Source organism: Mixophyes fleayi, chromosome 2 (assembly GCF_038048845.1).
Source record: "Mixophyes fleayi isolate aMixFle1 chromosome 2, aMixFle1.hap1, whole genome shotgun sequence".
In the NCBI taxonomy this organism is placed as follows: Eukaryota; Metazoa; Chordata; class Amphibia; order Anura; family Limnodynastidae; genus Mixophyes; species Mixophyes fleayi.
Window position 1 is genome coordinate 244,003,817 of NC_134403.1, and position 17,652 is coordinate 244,021,468.

A 17,652-nucleotide genomic window follows, 5' to 3' on the forward strand; every position below is an offset into this window, starting at 1 on the left:
TAACTAATAAGATTGAATTGATCCTAAATATTAAAGGAATGAGAAATGACAGAATTTATTTTTAAGGAGGGTCAAACCCTTTGCGATACCATAAAGCAGAAAAAACTGGGTACCCCAAAGAGTTTCTGACAAATTGAAAATGTCTATGATATTTAATATTATATTCTGTATAATATAATATTTAAGCAAATTAGGGTCCAAGTTTATACTTTCTTAGAATCTTGGCAATGATTCTTGAGTTATTTACCCCTAAAATTAAGTTATAATTTTGAATTCATTAAAGTACAGACTTGGGAATCTTAATTGGTAAGTTATGAAGAAAATACATAAGCTTTAGCAGCGTATTCATCTTGAATGCCCAAATCAAAAAATTTCTAATTCCCTCATATTATTGATAATGGAAGAATAATTAGCTCTACATAATCACTCATAGGTATTTGTAATTAATTGGAATGCCTAAATATTTAATTGACTTTTCACTCCCAGTAGAAGTTAAGATTTAGTACAGGTTTGTGTAAATATTTTGCATAAATGAGGCAGCCTATCTTTCCTATTGAACAAAGAAAAAAAGGAGGAATTGTAAGAGCCCAATTTGACAGAGATCGTGGGATTGGAGTATTCAAAATAGTGGTCACTGCTTTATATCAAGATTAGCTAGAATCACTTGTAATACAGAATGGGACATGGCTTCCAAGCCATGAAATCATTAAAAAGATGTCATATAATGGGCCAAAAGAGAAGCAAACTTTTTATAGTAAATAGCGTTAGTGCCATCTGGGCCAGGGGCCTTGTTTGGGGGAAAAACATTAATGATCAACAGAAATTTCTCAACTGTTTGTCAAGTTATTGTTCTGCTTCACCCTGAAACTCTGCACGTTTATTAGTATGAGCCTCCAACGTGTCTATTCGGGCCTTGAATTAAGCTATTTCACTTTTAGATTATGTGGCTGTCTGCTATATTTGCTTAGTAAAAGTGGTCTTTATATCAGTGAGTATACTTTCAAGGTGTGAATCTTTTTTGTGTCTGAAGCCACCTCCTCATCGGAAGCCATGCTGAATTGTATCTCGGCTGAAATGCAAGATGGCTCCTTGAGCAGGGCTCAAAATGTTGGTGTTCTGAAAATAGACCTCCTGTGAAACTTCTTTTTCTGCCCCAGTGCATGAATGCAATGGCCTTTCTGTCAGCAGTAACCATGTTATTATAATCTGAGTGTAATCCAGGCAGCAGGAGATCTGCAATTGCCACACCTCCTTGTCCTATACTTTTAATGAAACACATCTGAAAAGTTTAATTTAATGAAAGGGTGGCAGAAGGTTGGACTTTGTACAGTGCGCCTCTTGAGATATTTCCATCTCACATTAAACCTAGGTGCACATAGGAGTGTGCTGGATGAACAATTTATCTACAATGAGGTAAAACCTATTTGCTTTGTGGTTGCGCTTTGTAAATGAGTTTGTTTCCAAAGGTTTTGAATCTGGAATATGATATGAAAATTTTTCGAAGTATGATTAGGAGCTTGATCATTACCAGCTGTCATGGTTGCCTCCCATTGTTTATCCCATCAACATTGGTTTTTATATACGATTGAGGCTACACTTAATTTGTCTCATGTGCCATTTTTATTTTAACTAGTTGTCCATTATGTCTATATATGGACTTCATCTGTTCATGGATGTCAATCCAATTTCCTGAAGCATGGCTGCTCGTCCCACTCGAGATGTTTTTTTTTTTTTTTTAGACAATATTTAATTAAAAAAGGGTTTGCATTATATTTGTCTCTATTTTTGTCTGATTATTTTACTGGTCCTAATAGCAATGATAATGATTTTCCAGTAATATGAATAATATGCTTTTGTTACTTTTTGAGCACTTGTCTATCTCTTTTATAATTATCAGTGATATATTTTTTATTCTGGTTTTAATAAAGTATCTAGGATATTATTATGGAAATGTTCATCATGATGTGTTCCGGTTCCCCAGAAATAATGTTGTTCTTTATTATTGCTTTATAGTAATGGTCTCCTGTTGCTAGCAAGTGATGTAAATGCTGTTTCCTTGACAATCACTATTGGTGCTCTTTTCAACTTCATAGTGTGACTGATATCTTCATTTACATTCATTGTGAATCCTTACAAAACAGATCCGCGTAGACTTCCCTTAGAACAAGGAAATATGGGATATTTAACTCCATTTCAGAACTACTTATTTATTGAGAGGTGTCGATGAGGTATAGTTATACATTTCTTCATATAGTTATAACAGGAAATGATAGCAGACATGTTTAATCATTGGGGCAGGGTGTCATATATATATATATATATAATCTAACTGTTCTTTACATACAAAATACTTAACTACTTTCTAAATCTTGGATAGTGCTGTTTTTTCTATTTTTACCTTCAATTAATGCCGCCTCCTCTGCTTCTTCACTCTTGGGCGCGTTTAACAGTGGTGAGTGCATTCTATCTTCAGCTATAGGATGTCTGCGATAACCCCATTTTTTTTTTTAACTGCATCTGCACATTGGGGTGCTATATGAATGGAGGTTTATCCCTCCAACTTGTTGGTACATGAATTGTCATTGTTGACAAAAAGTATATGTGAATCATTAACTTCAGGTACTTTGTTCCTCAAAGATTAGACAAGATTGGCAAGTCAGGATACCGTTCTCACAATGCAGATTTGGTGAGAGAATATCCAAGCCTATTGAGACCTACTGCTGTAGGAACTCCCAACAAAGCTGGTATCAGGGGCTGCACAGGTTGAGATTTACAATACATCATTCTAAGACTGTCTCGGAGTGTAAAGACTTCAATATAGAGCAGTAGACAAGATTTACTAAATAGGAAAACTGTCAATGCACTAAAACAATTAATCACCTACAAGAGATCACATTGCAACCAAACTGGTTTAGGAATAATTTCTTGACCGACAAAAGACATCCATGGTATTTGAAAATTGTCAATGATGAAATTGTATTGTTTCAACGATATGACCAAACTCTTATCTATGGCTGAGGTTTTGTGATAAATCCTTCTTGGAGTAGGAAATCATAAATTTTACGTGTCTTGTTAACATCAATCTTTATAAGTGCTCGAGCTTGTGCCAGTCGTAAGCTTCCTTGTTTGTTGCACTCAGTCATTAGTGCTGCTTTATACTCCAAATAAGCTCCTGGAACCAATCTCACCACCTGACAGAGCTGTAAAACAAAATTTTTTTTTTTTTACTTTCTTATGCATCAAAGTTCTAAAAGCATTAATAATTGAAATAAATAAAATAACAAACATATTTTAATCTTCCATATTCTACGGGATACAAATGTCAAAAAGCTTTGATGGAAAAGAGTGCAGTGCTGGGAAGGCTGCTAGTTTATGGAAAGATTTAACTATAAAGATTTAAAAAAAAAATAATCTAAGGATACTTGTGCACTAAACTATCAGAAGCAGTTACACAATTATCTCATTCGCTTCAAAGATTTTTTTTTTGTATTCAGTATGTATTATTACAAAATCTAAAATGAAAACAAAATTAACGTATTTATTTACATTCATGTATGATTTAACATATTGCCCAAATACATATTATATACTATATGGACAAAAGTATTTGGCCACACCTGTTAATTATTGAATTGAGGTGTTTCAATCAGACCCGTTTCCAGAGGTGTATAAAATCAAGCACCTAGTAATGCAATTTCCATTTGCAAATATTTGTGATATAAAATGGGTAGTTCTGAAGAGCTCAGTGACTTCAAGCGTGGTACTGTGATAGGATGCCACCTTTGCAATAAGACGGTTTGTGAAATTTCATCCCTGCTGGATATTCCATGGTTAACTGTAAGTGCTATTATTAGAAAGTGGAAGCGTTTAGGAACAATAGCAACTCAGCCACGAAGTGGAAGACCACGTAAAATCATAGAGAAGGGTCAATGACTGCTAAGGTGCATGGTGTGTAAAAGTCGACAACTCTCTGCTGAAAAGCTGAACAGTTCCGAACCTCCACTGGCATTAATGTAAGCACAATAAGTGTGCGACGGGAGCTTAATGGAATGGGTTTCCATGGCTAAGCAGCTGCATGCAAGCATCACATCACCAAGTCGGATGGGCGTGTCTGGGTTTGGTGGATGCCAGGATAATGCTACATGCCTGACTGCATTATGCCAACTGTGAAGTTTGGTGGAGGAGGGATAATGGTATGGGACTGTTTTTCAGGGTTTGGGCTAGGCCGGCGGTTCCCAAAGTGTGCTCCCAGGGGTGCCGCGGTGCTGTCACTGGGGTGCCGCGAGCCAGCCATAGAGAAAAACAAAGAACACAAACTTACCAATCCGCCGGGCGCCGGGACCCAGCAGCCTCCTCTCTCCCGCAGCTGTCACTGAATATTGACGTCAGTGACAGCTGCGGGAAAGAGGAGGCTGCTGGGTCCCGGCGCCCGGCGGATTGGTAAGTTTGTGTTCTTTGTTTTTTTCTATGGCTGGCTTACGGCACCCCAGTGAGAGGGATCGTGACAGCGGGGCAGAGGAGAGTGACAGCGGGGCAGAAGAGGTTCACATCGGGGCAGCGGAGAGTGACAGCGGGGCAGAAGAGGTTCACATCGGGGCAGAGGAGAGTTACAGCGGGGAAGAAGAGGTTCACAGCGGGGAAGAAGAGGTTCACAGCGGGGCAGAGGACAGTGACAGCAGGGCAGAGGAGAGTGACAGCAGGGCAGAGGAGAGTGACAGCTGGGCAGAAGAGGTTCACATCGGGGCAGAGGAGAGTGACAGCGGGTCAGAAGAGGTTCACAGCGGGGCAGAGGAGTGTGGGTTCACATCGGGGCAGAGGAGAGTGACAGCGGGGCAGAAGAGGTTCACATCGGGGCAGAGGAGAGTGACAGCGGGGCAGAGGAGGTTCACAGCGGGGCAGAGGAGGGGGGCAGCGGGGCAGAGGAGAGTGACAGCGGGGCAGAGGAGAGTGACAGCGGGGCAGAGGAGGGGGGCAGAGGAGGGGGGCAGCGGGGCAGAGGAGGGGGCAGCGGGGCAGAGGAGGGGGGCAGCGGGGCAGAGGAGGGGGACGCAGTGGGGCAGAGGAGGGGGACGCAGCGGGGCAGAGGAGGGGGACGCAGCGTGCGAGGGGCAGAGGAGGGGGGCGCAGCGTGCGAGGGGCAGAGGAGGGGGACGCAGCGTGCGAGGGGCAGAGGAGGGGGACGCAGCGTGCGAGGGGCAGAGGAGGGGGACGCAGCGTGCGAGGGGCAGAGGAGGGGGACGCAGCGTGCGAGGGGCAGAGGAGGGGGACGCAGCGTGCGAGGGGCAGAGGAGGGGGACGCAGCGTGCGAGGGGCAGAGGAGGGGGACGCAGCGTGCGAGGGGCAGAGGAGGGGGACGCAGCGTGCGAGGGGCAGAGGAGGGGGACGCAGCGTGCGAGGGGCAGAGGAGGGGGACGCAGCGTGCGAGGGGCAGAGGAGGGGGACGCAGCGTGCGAGGGGCAGAGGAGGGGGACGCAGCGTGCGAGGGGCAGAGGAGGGGGACGCAGCGTGCGAGGGGCAGAGGAGGGGGACGCAGCGTGAGAGGGGGCAGCGTGAGAGAGGGCAGAGGGGGCAGCGTGAGAGAGGGCAGAGGGGGCAGCGTGAGAGAGGGCAGAGGGGGCAGCGTGAGAGAGGGCAGAGGGGGCAGCGTGAGAGAGGGCAGAGGGGGCAGCGTGAGAGAGGGCAGAGGGGGCAGCGTGAGAGAGGGCAGAGGGGGCAGTGTGCCTGGATGCAGAGGGGGCAGTGTGCCTGGATGCAGAGGGGGCAGTGTGCCTGGATGCAGAGGGGGCAGTGTGCCTGGATGCAGAGGGGGCAGTGTGCCTGGTTGCAGAGGGGGCAGTGTGCCTGGTTGAAGAGGGGGCAGTGTGCCTGGTTGCAGAGGGGGCAGTGTGCCTGGTTGCAGAGGGGGCAGTGTGCCTGGTTGCAGAGGGGGCAGTGTGCCTGGTTGCAGAGGGGGCAGTGTGCCTGGATACAGAGGGGCATTTTTGCATACAACTAAATAAGTATTTCTGTCGTGACGCAGCATGCGAGGGGCAGAGGAGGGGGCGCAGCGTGCGAGGGGCAGAGGAGGGGGGAGCAGCGTGCGAGGGGCAGAGGAGGGGGGCGCAGCGTGCGAGGGGCAGAGGAGGGGGGCGCAGCGTGCGAGGGGCAGAGGAGGGGGACGCAGCGTGCGAGGGGCAGAGGAGGGGGACGCAGCGTGCGAGGGGCAGAGGAGGGGGACGCAGCGTGCGAGGGGCAGAGGAGGGGGACGCAGCGTGAGAGAGGGCAGAGGGGGCAGCGTGAGAGAGGGCAGCGTGAGAGAGGGCAGCGTGAGAGAGGGCAGCGTGAGAGAGGGCAGCGTGAGAGAGGGCAGAGGGGGCAGCGTGAGAGAGGGCAGAGGGGGCAGCGTGAGAGGTGTGAGAGGGGGCAGTGTGCCTGGATGCAGAGGGGGCAGTGTGCCTGGATGCAGAGGGGGCAGTGTGCCTGGATGCAGAGGGGGCAGTGTGCCTGGATGCAGAGGGGGCAGTGTGCCTGGATGCAGAGGGGGCAGTGTGCCTGGATGCAGAGGGGGCAGTGTGCCTGGATGCAGAGGGGGCAGTGTGCCTGGATGCAGAGGGGGCAGTGTGCCTGGATGCAGAGGGGGCAGTGTGCCTGGATGCAGAGGGGGCAGTGTGCCTGGTTGCAGAGGGGGCAGTGTGCCTGGTTGCAGAGGGGGCAGTGTGCCTGGTTGCAGAGGGGCATTTTTGCATACAACTAAATAAGTATTTCTGTCGTGACCTAAATACTTATTACAATTTTTTGACCCAACTACTTCTAAAACAGGACTGCTCAGTAATTATTTTGGAGGGGTGCCTTGAAAAAATTTGGAGACTCTAAGGGTGCCGCGAACTGCAACATTTTGGGAACCACTGGGCTAGGCCCTTTATCTCCAGTGAAGAGCAATCTTAATGCTTTGGCATACCAAGTCATTTTGGACAATGCTATGTTTCAAACTATGTGGCAACAGTTTGGGAAAGGCTCTTTTCTATTCCAACATGATTGTGTCCCAGTGCACAAAGCAAGGACTACAAAGACATGGTTTGAGGAGTTTAGCGTGGAAGGAGTTGACTGGCCCGCACAGAGCCCTGACCTCAACCCCATCGAACTCCTTTGGGATGAACTGGAACAGAGATTGCAAGCCAGGCCTTCGGGTCCAACATCGGTGCCTGCTCTCATAAATGCTCTACAGAATGATGGGCACAAATTCCCACAGAAACACTCCAGCATCTTGTGGAAAGCCTTCCAAGAAGAGTGGAAGCTGTTATCACTGCAAAAGGGGACCATCTCCATATTAAAGTATATGTATTTGAATACAATGTCATTACAGTCTATGTTTGTGTAACGGTCAAGCTTCCGAATACTTTTGTCTATATAGTATATTTTTTAATAAAAGAAGCAACAGCGCTGCACACCATTTATCTGCCTATTTGAAAAGTCAAGCTGGCTCCTACATTAATTTAACCAGTGCCCATATTCTACATCATTCTTTATATAAATGGTCAACAAAAAATTAACAAGAGTTTCCTGACTCCAGTAAGCCGTGTATTGGGAAGAATATGTCCATGGGCAATTTTGAAAATATATTCAAATAAGAACAAATCTCTAAAATAACTTTTAAAAAATATTTCACGTTTCCTTACAGAGTACATAAAGCTGCTTATTTGATATTAAAACAAATCAAAGTATGTGTTTTATTGAGCCGAGTAATATTCATGAAATAACTGAAGGGTTTATACTTCTTTTAATATGTATACCAGGTTCTCCTTCACCACTATGCAGCAGGATGCCATGTTAGGGGGTGCTTATCTGCCAGTGAGACTTCCTTTGACGAAATGCACTGTGGAAACTGGTTGAGTCATGCAAAGGGGCAGACCTGTGATGTCACCAGGAACGACAAGAGTAATCTTGGTCCCTGTCACAGCTGCTGCTCGGGGCCTCTCCGAGGCTGTGTGCACAGCCTTGGTGTGTGTGACTGTCTGCCACCCCCAGGCTGCACACATAGCTGTAGCAAAAGGCAGGCATCATCTGCCACCATCATACTTTGTCACCACTGAGGCTCCAAGGAAAGGTCATGTTACTTTGTACACTCCCTGTCAGCATCTCTGGATGTCAGAGCAACTGTCTTAAAGAAGCAAGAAGGGCTTCCCTCAGCTGCAGTGGAATAGCAGCTGAATGCAGAAGAATATATTTTACCTTCATTTTAGCTGTATGACCAGATGGATTTTAGAATTTTTGCTATGTGCTGGTTAAATGCAAATAACATTTATTTGATAAAGGTATTCAAGTGAATCTAATTTTTTGTAAAACAGGGATTTCTTGGCAGTGATTTTAAATAATAAACCTTTTTCGCTTTAGGTTTATATTGACTAAACTAGACGGAAACAATAAAAGAGTATATTGTTTCCTAATTATACTCGTACACATTTTCAAGCCATTAGTGTACCCTAAGAAAAATATCCTAAAATGTTTTCCTACATTCCTAAATAAAATAATGTGTGTAGTTTTTATATAATTTTATGGAAACAGATTTTTCATTTTCATACCACTTGCTTGTCTGTTCTAGAGCTAACAGCATCCTATTAAACACAGTGCAGCCAAGAAACATTAATAACGGTTCCTGGCCATCACTCTGGAGATTGACAATCCTGCACCAGGTGATCAACTACACTCAAGAGCCACCCTGTACGATATAATAAAATTAAGGCTTTTTCTCTTGCAGAAACAATGTTCTACTGAACACATATTACAAGATCTGGAATTATGTTAGTCCACATCGGTCCTTGTAATACATCCATTGTATATAATTTCTAATATCATACTGTACCTCTTTCTCCTTATCATTCAGCTTTTCTGTACCAGGAAGTCCCGTTAAGTCTAAAGGAGGAGCGCTTCGTCTACCTGTCACACACAAAAAACACAATATTAAGGCAGCTGTAATGCACACCCATATCAATACTAACAGTGTGACAGAACAACATGGGGAAAATGGGGTGCTATATAGTTATTGTGCTTATGCAAATAAATAGGGGTTCTTTGAAGACTTAGATTAATAATCATCATACTATTGTACCTACTGTAATCAATGGTAAAACATGAAAATACTCCACAAACTAAACCTGATCTGTTAGGACACAATGGAGTTAAATTGTATTTTCTGTTCTTTGCATATGTACTCTTTCACTCTGGCTTCATTGGGGAATTTCACAAATGTGTACTTAAACTTTTAATCTAGCTACAAAACAGGCAATAACAGATTTAGGATTTATTATGTTCACATAAATACATTCAGAAGAAATTTAGTTATATAATTTATAGTTATTATAGGTTGAATTGTTTGTATGTTAACGATATCTAAAAAGAAAAAAGGTTTGAATTACTATTTGAAAGGAACCTGGCTTCATGTTCGGACGCAACCTGCACGCAACTTTTGTTTAAAAAAAGAGCACAGAACTTGAGCGTAGTTTCCGACGGTATTAAAAACATGTTTCCATTTGAATTGTAAGTATGGTCTGTTTAAACATTACGTACAAGCATATGTGTAATATAAGCTCACATTAGAATGATTAAATTAGCAACTCTAAACAGTATAATCATTGTTAAAATATGGATTATCCAAAAAATATTTTTATTTTTTTTACATTGAATACATGAATCAAGATGTTCTTAATGAGTACTGTATATACAATGTATTTTTATGGTCTATCTTACTTGGAAACAGTTGTTCTGTGCTAGCTCTTGGCACGCATATGTGTTTTTAATACAGACGATGTCGTGTCATCACTAGTTGGCACTTACCACCTGCCTTGAAGCTAGTGAAAATGACAGTGTTTAAACAAAGCACTTACTGAAAATGACCTACCTTCATCTGCCCCTTCCCTTATACCTTTCAAGACGTAGACAGTCGTAACTGTGATTTGTGTTCAGAAATGAGTTGCATGCAACTGCGTTCATTGGCGTAAGGTCCATTTTGGAGCATGTGCAGAGCTATTTCACAGAAGAAGGGGCACGCATATGGACTTGCATCCAAATATGAATCAGGCCCTATGGCGTTTTGCAATGCAGCACAGTTCGGAAAATGTTCTCCTCTGACAGGGAATTGTGTACCGCAATGTTTTCAACAGCTAGCAAGACCTGGCTTTTTTAAACAGTTTAAAATATACTGAATTATTTTTAAAAATACCCCGCAAATTACAAGTTAGCACCAGTTACATCTCTGCCAGGTATTTTACCTAACATTGAGATATATCAGAGGCATCATAAGATGTTTATAAAATATTTCACTGACCACACCACATTTGCTATACCGCTATTGTCCATTGGTACTAGTTTGAAGTAAGCCCAAGCATTTAAAGTGTAAAAGGAGATCAAAAAGACACATTTTTAAAAAAAATCATTGACTACTGTGGCTAATGCCACTATCAAAGTTATGACTAAAAGTGGTGCCTTGAAATAGTTGGTTGGCTGTATGTATACAACTCCTACAATAAAATATTTGCTTTTATTTTCATGGATATCACATGCAGACCTTTTTTCTTGTTTGGTATTTTTGTGTGTTATGAAATGCTCTGCAGAACTGGCATGCAGATCTGGGGGTAAATGTATTAACATGCGGGTTCTTCAACACCCGCGAGTTCAGCGTCTTTGGCGATTAAATTTAAAGCGGCACTGCATTGTAAAGGGAAGTTTCCCTTTACAATGCAGGTCTCCAGGCCTACAAGTACAAGATCTGAGCAGGGCTGCCTCTATGTTGGATCTCAGATGACTGCAGATTGTTACACACACTCACACTATGTGTTGGCTCTAAGCTGAATGGTAAGCTGTGATCAGACACACATTTATGACACCACACACTGAATATTCTCAAGATACGGTCCCATGATGTAGACTTAAAAAAGAAAAAAAAAAAATTATATGAAAAAGAAAAAAATACCTGAACTTGAAACAACAGGCACAACCTGATGTAAGCCAGCATCACTAAAATAGGATACAAAAAGTTATTTTCATAAGCACAGGCAAACCTAAGACCATCATCAGTACACATTCAAAAGATAAATAATTTAAATTAAATAAAGCAATACAAAAATGTGCAGCTATATTCATGTTATACACAAAATCTTCAATATATTTTTGTTAAAAAATATGCACCCAAGTTAATACAAATGCAACTTTCCCAAAATTACAGTATTTAATATATTCGGAAATGGCATCTATTGATAGCAAGATGATCTGTGATGATCAAAGAGAGGTCTAATTTCTTGTTTTATTTCAGAAACACATAGCAATTCCCATGTGGAAATAAACATTACCAGCATGTTGTCCCACAACACCTATCATCTAGCTTTATAAAACATCAATATACAGAAAAAGTCCAGGCCCTAGCGTTGCAAAGAGAAGTATTAAAAAAAGAAGAACAAGATTTTAGAGTCCTGCTTTAATTTTCGGTCGTCCTTCCTCTAACACACGTACTTCTTGGATCACAAATTGCTTAAAAGGATAAAAAGAGATGAGGCAACCAGATGGTGTAAGTGAAAGTGCGCTATTAATGTAGTGGTAAAAAATATCCATACTGGAGAGTATGAGAAAAAGGGCCTCATATGTAATTCTTGTTGTTATGCATCGTCAGTAGTCCAGCACACTAACATCTATCTAAATGTCTCATTAGCAGTTTCAGGTACTTTAATTTGTAAAAATGGTACATTAATAATAGCTTCTTTCCCGTAGCATGATAATAAATTTATTATGTATGGATTAGGAATAAGTACAAAATAGTAAAAATATCTATAATTATTAGCTGTCCCTGTGTTCCAAACAATTGTCTCCCAGTTGTTCTTATGCTGGTTTCGCTGTTGCTCTGAAGGTGTATCAAATCAGACCCTAAGGGATCAGTTTGCCGTTTTCATACGCTCAGGCTTAAGAAACATTCGGTATAATTAGGGAAAGGTGACAATGATGTAAATCTATTAAGAAACATGTAGAGAAGAGATATCTTCCCTAAATAGGAATCAATGAGTCTAAAGGCTGAGCATAAGCAAGCTACAAACTGGTTTTTCAATTGCTCTGTATGATTTGATGGCAAAATCTCAAAAGCTACTTATTCATAGCCAGCATGATAAGAGAAGTAGGTTGTTGTGATGTCATTATTGGAGGGGAAGGCAAGCATGCTGCACAGCAAGATGATATGTGTACTAGCTGTGAGGTGGGCAGGGATGTGTGTGTGTGTGTGAGAAGTTCTTTATGGGAATCGCACCTAAGCAGTTCAACAGAATTGCAATAAGTAAAACAAATACAAGGGGTTCCCCCTTCTGAAAAGTAGAGCTTAAGGGGGGGTATTCAATTGTTGCTTTTAACGCGCTAAAACAAAAAAAAAACGAGCGCTCTAAAAATATTAGCGTTAATACGGTGATTACTCGCTAAATTTCATCTCGCAGCTCCCTGAGCTGCGAGATGAAATTCAGCGAGTAAACTACCGTATTAACGGTATTTACGCGCATATTACCGTATAAACTGTAATATTTTTAGAGCGCTCGGTTTTTTTTGTTTTAGCTCGTTAAAAGCAACAATTGAATACCCCCCAATGTCTTTTAAATAATGTCATCCTGCAAAAATAAATATTGTTTTCGCATACTGGTGCAAGGAACACCCCATCCTCCTATCAGATGGTGCAAAGCACTGCACCCAACCAGACGCGACTATCAAACATAACAGTCCTAAATCACTATATAATTGTCCACCATAACCCATTTAGTAGCTGTAAGAAACAAATGTTCTTCTTATGGTACTATAACTCAAAAATTCTAGAATACAGGCGTCTACTACTATTCTTTTCACTTTTAACCTTGTATACCACTTTACTTTGGCTCACATATACATGTACGCTGCCTTAAACTGCTGTAAATAATGTGTGCATGATAGTGCTATATTATTCCACAATTTTCAGCTTCATGTTTTAAAATGCCATCTTCCATAAGCATACCAGCAAAAAAAAAAAACAAAAACCCAATATGGAGTATCTGCTTTAAATTATATATCACTAATGCGTAGTAAACTTACATGGCTGCTTGTCGCTTGAGCCACTGCTGGCAGGCATTACCATCTTGAATATACTGAAGGACCTCAGAAAGCATGGTTCGTTTCAATCGCTCTTCTTCCCGAGACTTCTTTAAACGATCGTATATCTTTGAACCTTTAGAAAAAGAAAAAAAATTGTGTATAATATATATATGTATATGTGTATATATATATATATATATATATATATATATATATATATATATATATATATATATATATATATATATATATAATTAGGAGGCACTCACAGGAATTTTCCAGATTGTTAAAGTATTTATTCCATTAGAAAATAAGTCAAGGATTCTGGCTCCACACAGCCCTTTATCAAGACTTCCACCACAGTGAACCAAACACCCTTATATACCCTATACAGTGGGAGTGAACCAATCAGACAATCACCAGCTGTGCAAATTGGCTAAACAAAAAGGACATTTTTTTTTAAAATAAATCAACAGCTCAAACAGCACTAATCAAAAAAGGTTATTCCTAATAAATCTGCAGAGTACTATATACCAGGGAGAATACAACCTACTATCTGTAAAAATCAGTCACTCACTATTACAGAAAAAGTTGCTCATGCTATAATCAAAGGAAGGATAATACAAAACATTTGAGTAATTAGCGTAAACTATCTATATAAAAGGTTTGATGCTGTCTGTTATAGCAAACCAATATACATCACTAATTCCAAAAAATAATAGCCATGCACAAATCTGGTGTATAAAATTCAAAATACAGTGGAAGTGAACCAATCAGACAATCACCAGCTGTGCAAATTGGCTAAACAAGGTGCAAAGCAGACCAAGGAGGAAAAAACTTTTTCAATAAATCAGCAGCTCAAACAGTCAAAAAACGTCAAAGGCTCAACTCCAGGAGGGGTGGGAAGAGGTGGCCTAAACCACCGCCCCCCAAGGCAGATGAGAATTTAATATACAATATATTTTCTTGTCCTCTAACAGACACAGAAGTTAGTCTATTATCCAAAGGACTTACATTTGTGCCAACTACTTTCCATAACCAGTTCCAATGAGAGATAGATGTATTTAAAGTACACAGACATATTAAATTGAAAGAATTCTTTGCTTATCAAAAGATATCATCAACTCCATGTAGACCTAAGAGCACCTTTGACCCTCCTTCTAATTACCCTTCTATCAAATCCTTTATCAGAATGGTTGATAGTTCAATACAGGCAGATATAAGTAATAAACGCCGGATACAATTCAATATTAATCTTCTTGAATGGAAAGCACTAATGGAATTATCCAAGAATAGCTCAATCTGCATTCGACCAGCAGATATAGGTGGCGCTATTGTGGTACAGGACTATGATGATTACAAGAAAGATTCTCTACCAACTTTCCGACACAACCACCTATACCCTGCTTGCAGGTGATCCTACAAATACATATAAATGTATTGTTGGAAAAACCATTGACTTTGCAGTTACATGTGGTTGGATTTCGGAACCTACTTCCAGATTCCTGAAAACAGATTTTCCTGTCTGTCCTGTAATTTATAACATTACCAAAAATCCACAAGAGCCTTGAATCACCTCCTGGCAGACCAATCATCTCTGCCAGAAATTCGTTGTTACAGCCATGATCACAGTTTATTGGCTTTTATCTCCAGCCATTGGTTAAGTCCATGCCAAGCTTTATCCAAGATTATTTTTCATTACTTACTGAACTTTCTAACCTTGAAATCAATCTTACTGACTGTTTATTGGTCACAATGGATATAAAGAGCCTATATAGCGCTATTCCTCATAAAGCGAGGATTGATGCAGTCCGCAACTCCTTTGTGGAATATAAGTGTACAAAGAATTTATAATTGATTACATCTTACATTGGAAAGAAATGACTTTAAATTTGAAAGGCAGTACTATCTACAGGTGGCAGGGACTGCGATGGGGTCAAATATGGCCTTCAGCTATGCAAATATATTTATGCACCATTTTGAGCAGGAACACATCGTGATTAGGTTCGGACAGCAGATTGCATTCTTTAGACGTTTCATTGACGACCTTTTTCTTATCTGGATGGGCACTGAGGTCCATCTAATTGAAATGATTGAATCTATTAATGCAGCAGATTCACCAATCAAATTTACTTTTTTACTTAAATAGTAACCATTTCTTGGACCTGGTGATCACGAAACAAGATGGACGTCTGACTACTACAGTGTATAAGAAAATGACTCACCGCAACTTCTATTTGCATGCAACCAGTTTTCACACACACATGTATACATACATACATACACACACACACACATATATGTACATACATACACATACATATATGCACACACACACATATATGCACACACACACACACACACACACACACACATATGCGCACACACACACATATGCGCACACACACACACACACATATATATATATATGCACACACACGCATATATGCACACACATACACATGTATACACATACGCACACACATATGCACATACAAACACACACATATGCGCACATACACATATATGCACATACACACACACACACATATATATGCACATACATACACACACACATACAACCAAACATATATATATATTTTTTTATTTTATTTTTTTTATGCATAAGAAACAAAGCTCACTGCACAGTAAAAAGGTAACGCAGACCTATTTTCTCCTCACGGTCACCTTTTGATAAAGATTGACTGCTCGGATAAGGACCAGACAGATTTCTGGCGGCTAGTGTATTGCACCAGGACCTACAGAGTTATCCTACTTGAAAAGTAAATGAGACAAAAAAGCCCATCAGGTTCAATCTCTCATAAATTCTAATTGTGTTGAACCAAAGAAACGCAAAGCAAAACCCGAGCACGGCAATCTGATAATTCCTTGGATCAATTACCCAATAATGTAATTCACTAATTAAAGCTACATAGACCATTTCTAATAAGAAAGTGCATGCAAACTATTTTCAAACTCTGTTTGTGAATATATCATCTCCTTCTCGTGTTGTAAATAATTCCACAGCTTAACCACCCTTACAGTTAAGAACCACTTCCAATACAGGTGGCGCAACCATCTTTCTTTCATCTGCAACGGATGACTCCTTATCTTTTGTATGGTCCTTGGCACAAAACGCTCATTAGACAAATGTTTGTATTGATTTTGATTAAATTCAGAAATGTTAATTAAGTCACCTTTTGCGTGCCTTTTTCATTTTTTTTCTAACCTCTTCTATATAAATAATTTACCCATTCTAATCCCATTATTCCATCCTCTTGAATTCCAATACATCAATTTTACAGTGAAGTAAATAGAACTGTATACCATGTGGTTTAAACACAAGCTTGAACAGTGCAAATAATGTTTTGCATGTTGTGTATTTATCACACTTTTTCATTCATGCTGGCACTACACCTACCCTTTTGTAATAAATTAGATATTTCTTGTCTTGATGGCATTGGGGATTATTTATTAACAGTAATCTGTACAACAACCAGACATTTACTTTTGTTGCTCACGTTGCGAAGGGTTACTGCACATTTGTACTTGTTAGTAACATCCCTCTCCTCCTCTTTTAACTCTGTGTTCTCATCAATCATATTTTTTTTCTCCCATCAAAATATTTTAAAGCTGCTCCAATTAAGACCTATACAATCGACATAGCTGCTTCTTCTTGTGGGTGTATGACAAAGAAACTACAGTTATATAAAACATTTTGGGGAAACAAATGTTTGACAAAACAACTAATGGAGGCTTTTCTTACTGTAAAATGACTTGATTCCTGCATTTCTGTAGTCTTGTAACCGTTTGATTTCCCTGCGTAGTTCAAATTCCACTGCCAGAAACAAAAAATGTCAACAATTCAAAAATAAATATATATTTATTATCTATAGATATGGCAGCACATAAAATAGTTTTGTTGGTTTCTTTATGAAACTTTATTTGCCTCTAGTTTGCAGCAAACTACATAGTCCAGTGTTATATATGAGTGAATTTATGATATCCAGAGTAAAGCATTAGGACACTTTGTCTACAGAAATCTTGCCCTAAAAATGTACTATTATTGCAGTTGTGATAATATGCATTATAACAAACAGATCAACCATAACCAATCATAAAAACAGAAGCGTCAAGAGATATCTAAGACAGAATATAATAAAATTAGATAAAATGTGAAACATGAAGCTATTTAAACTTAAACTGCAGCCTGAAACTTTTTGTCCCACAAGTACTATATTAAAATACTGTATTCCTCCTTGGGTCATTCCACATCAGATCACCCCCCAAAAAATGAAATGTCCACCACCCATCTCAGATGTGTTTGAATTTTTTTTAGTTGAGAGGATGTCAAAACAACTATTTCTGCCAAATATCTCGACTGTCTGACAATTAGTTGATTAAATATTGATTTTTCAATTTATTAAATAATTTACTAATCGCGGCTTCTTTATCCAGTTTATTTGAAGTATCACGGGTGTTTATTAAGCCAAAAATCCAAACCAAATTACTTTATCTGCCTAATGTTTTGCGTTACGGCAAAAACGCACGTTTTTCGAATAGAATTAAAAACGCTAAGTTCAATCA

The 17,652-nt window shown here is 40.3% G+C and overlaps 1 protein-coding gene across 1 annotated transcript in view; it reads right to left on the reverse strand.

Annotated features, from left to right (window-relative positions):
• Positions 1-2,191: 2,191 nt before the first annotated feature.
• The window catches only part of TADA2A (transcriptional adaptor 2A), a 46,421-nt gene continuing 30,960 nt past the window's right edge, over positions 2,192-17,652 (reverse strand). Inside the window, exons 11-15 of the mRNA XM_075195720.1 lie at positions 16,832-16,903; positions 13,066-13,198; positions 10,946-10,989; positions 8,840-8,913; positions 2,192-3,200 (exon numbers count right to left, since the gene is read on the reverse strand). Coding sequence (XP_075051821.1) covers positions 3,009-3,200; positions 8,840-8,913; positions 10,946-10,989; positions 13,066-13,198; positions 16,832-16,903 — 515 coding nt within the window. The 3' untranslated portion in view covers positions 2,192-3,008. The remainder of the gene's footprint in view (positions 3,201-8,839; positions 8,914-10,945; positions 10,990-13,065; positions 13,199-16,831; positions 16,904-17,652) is intronic.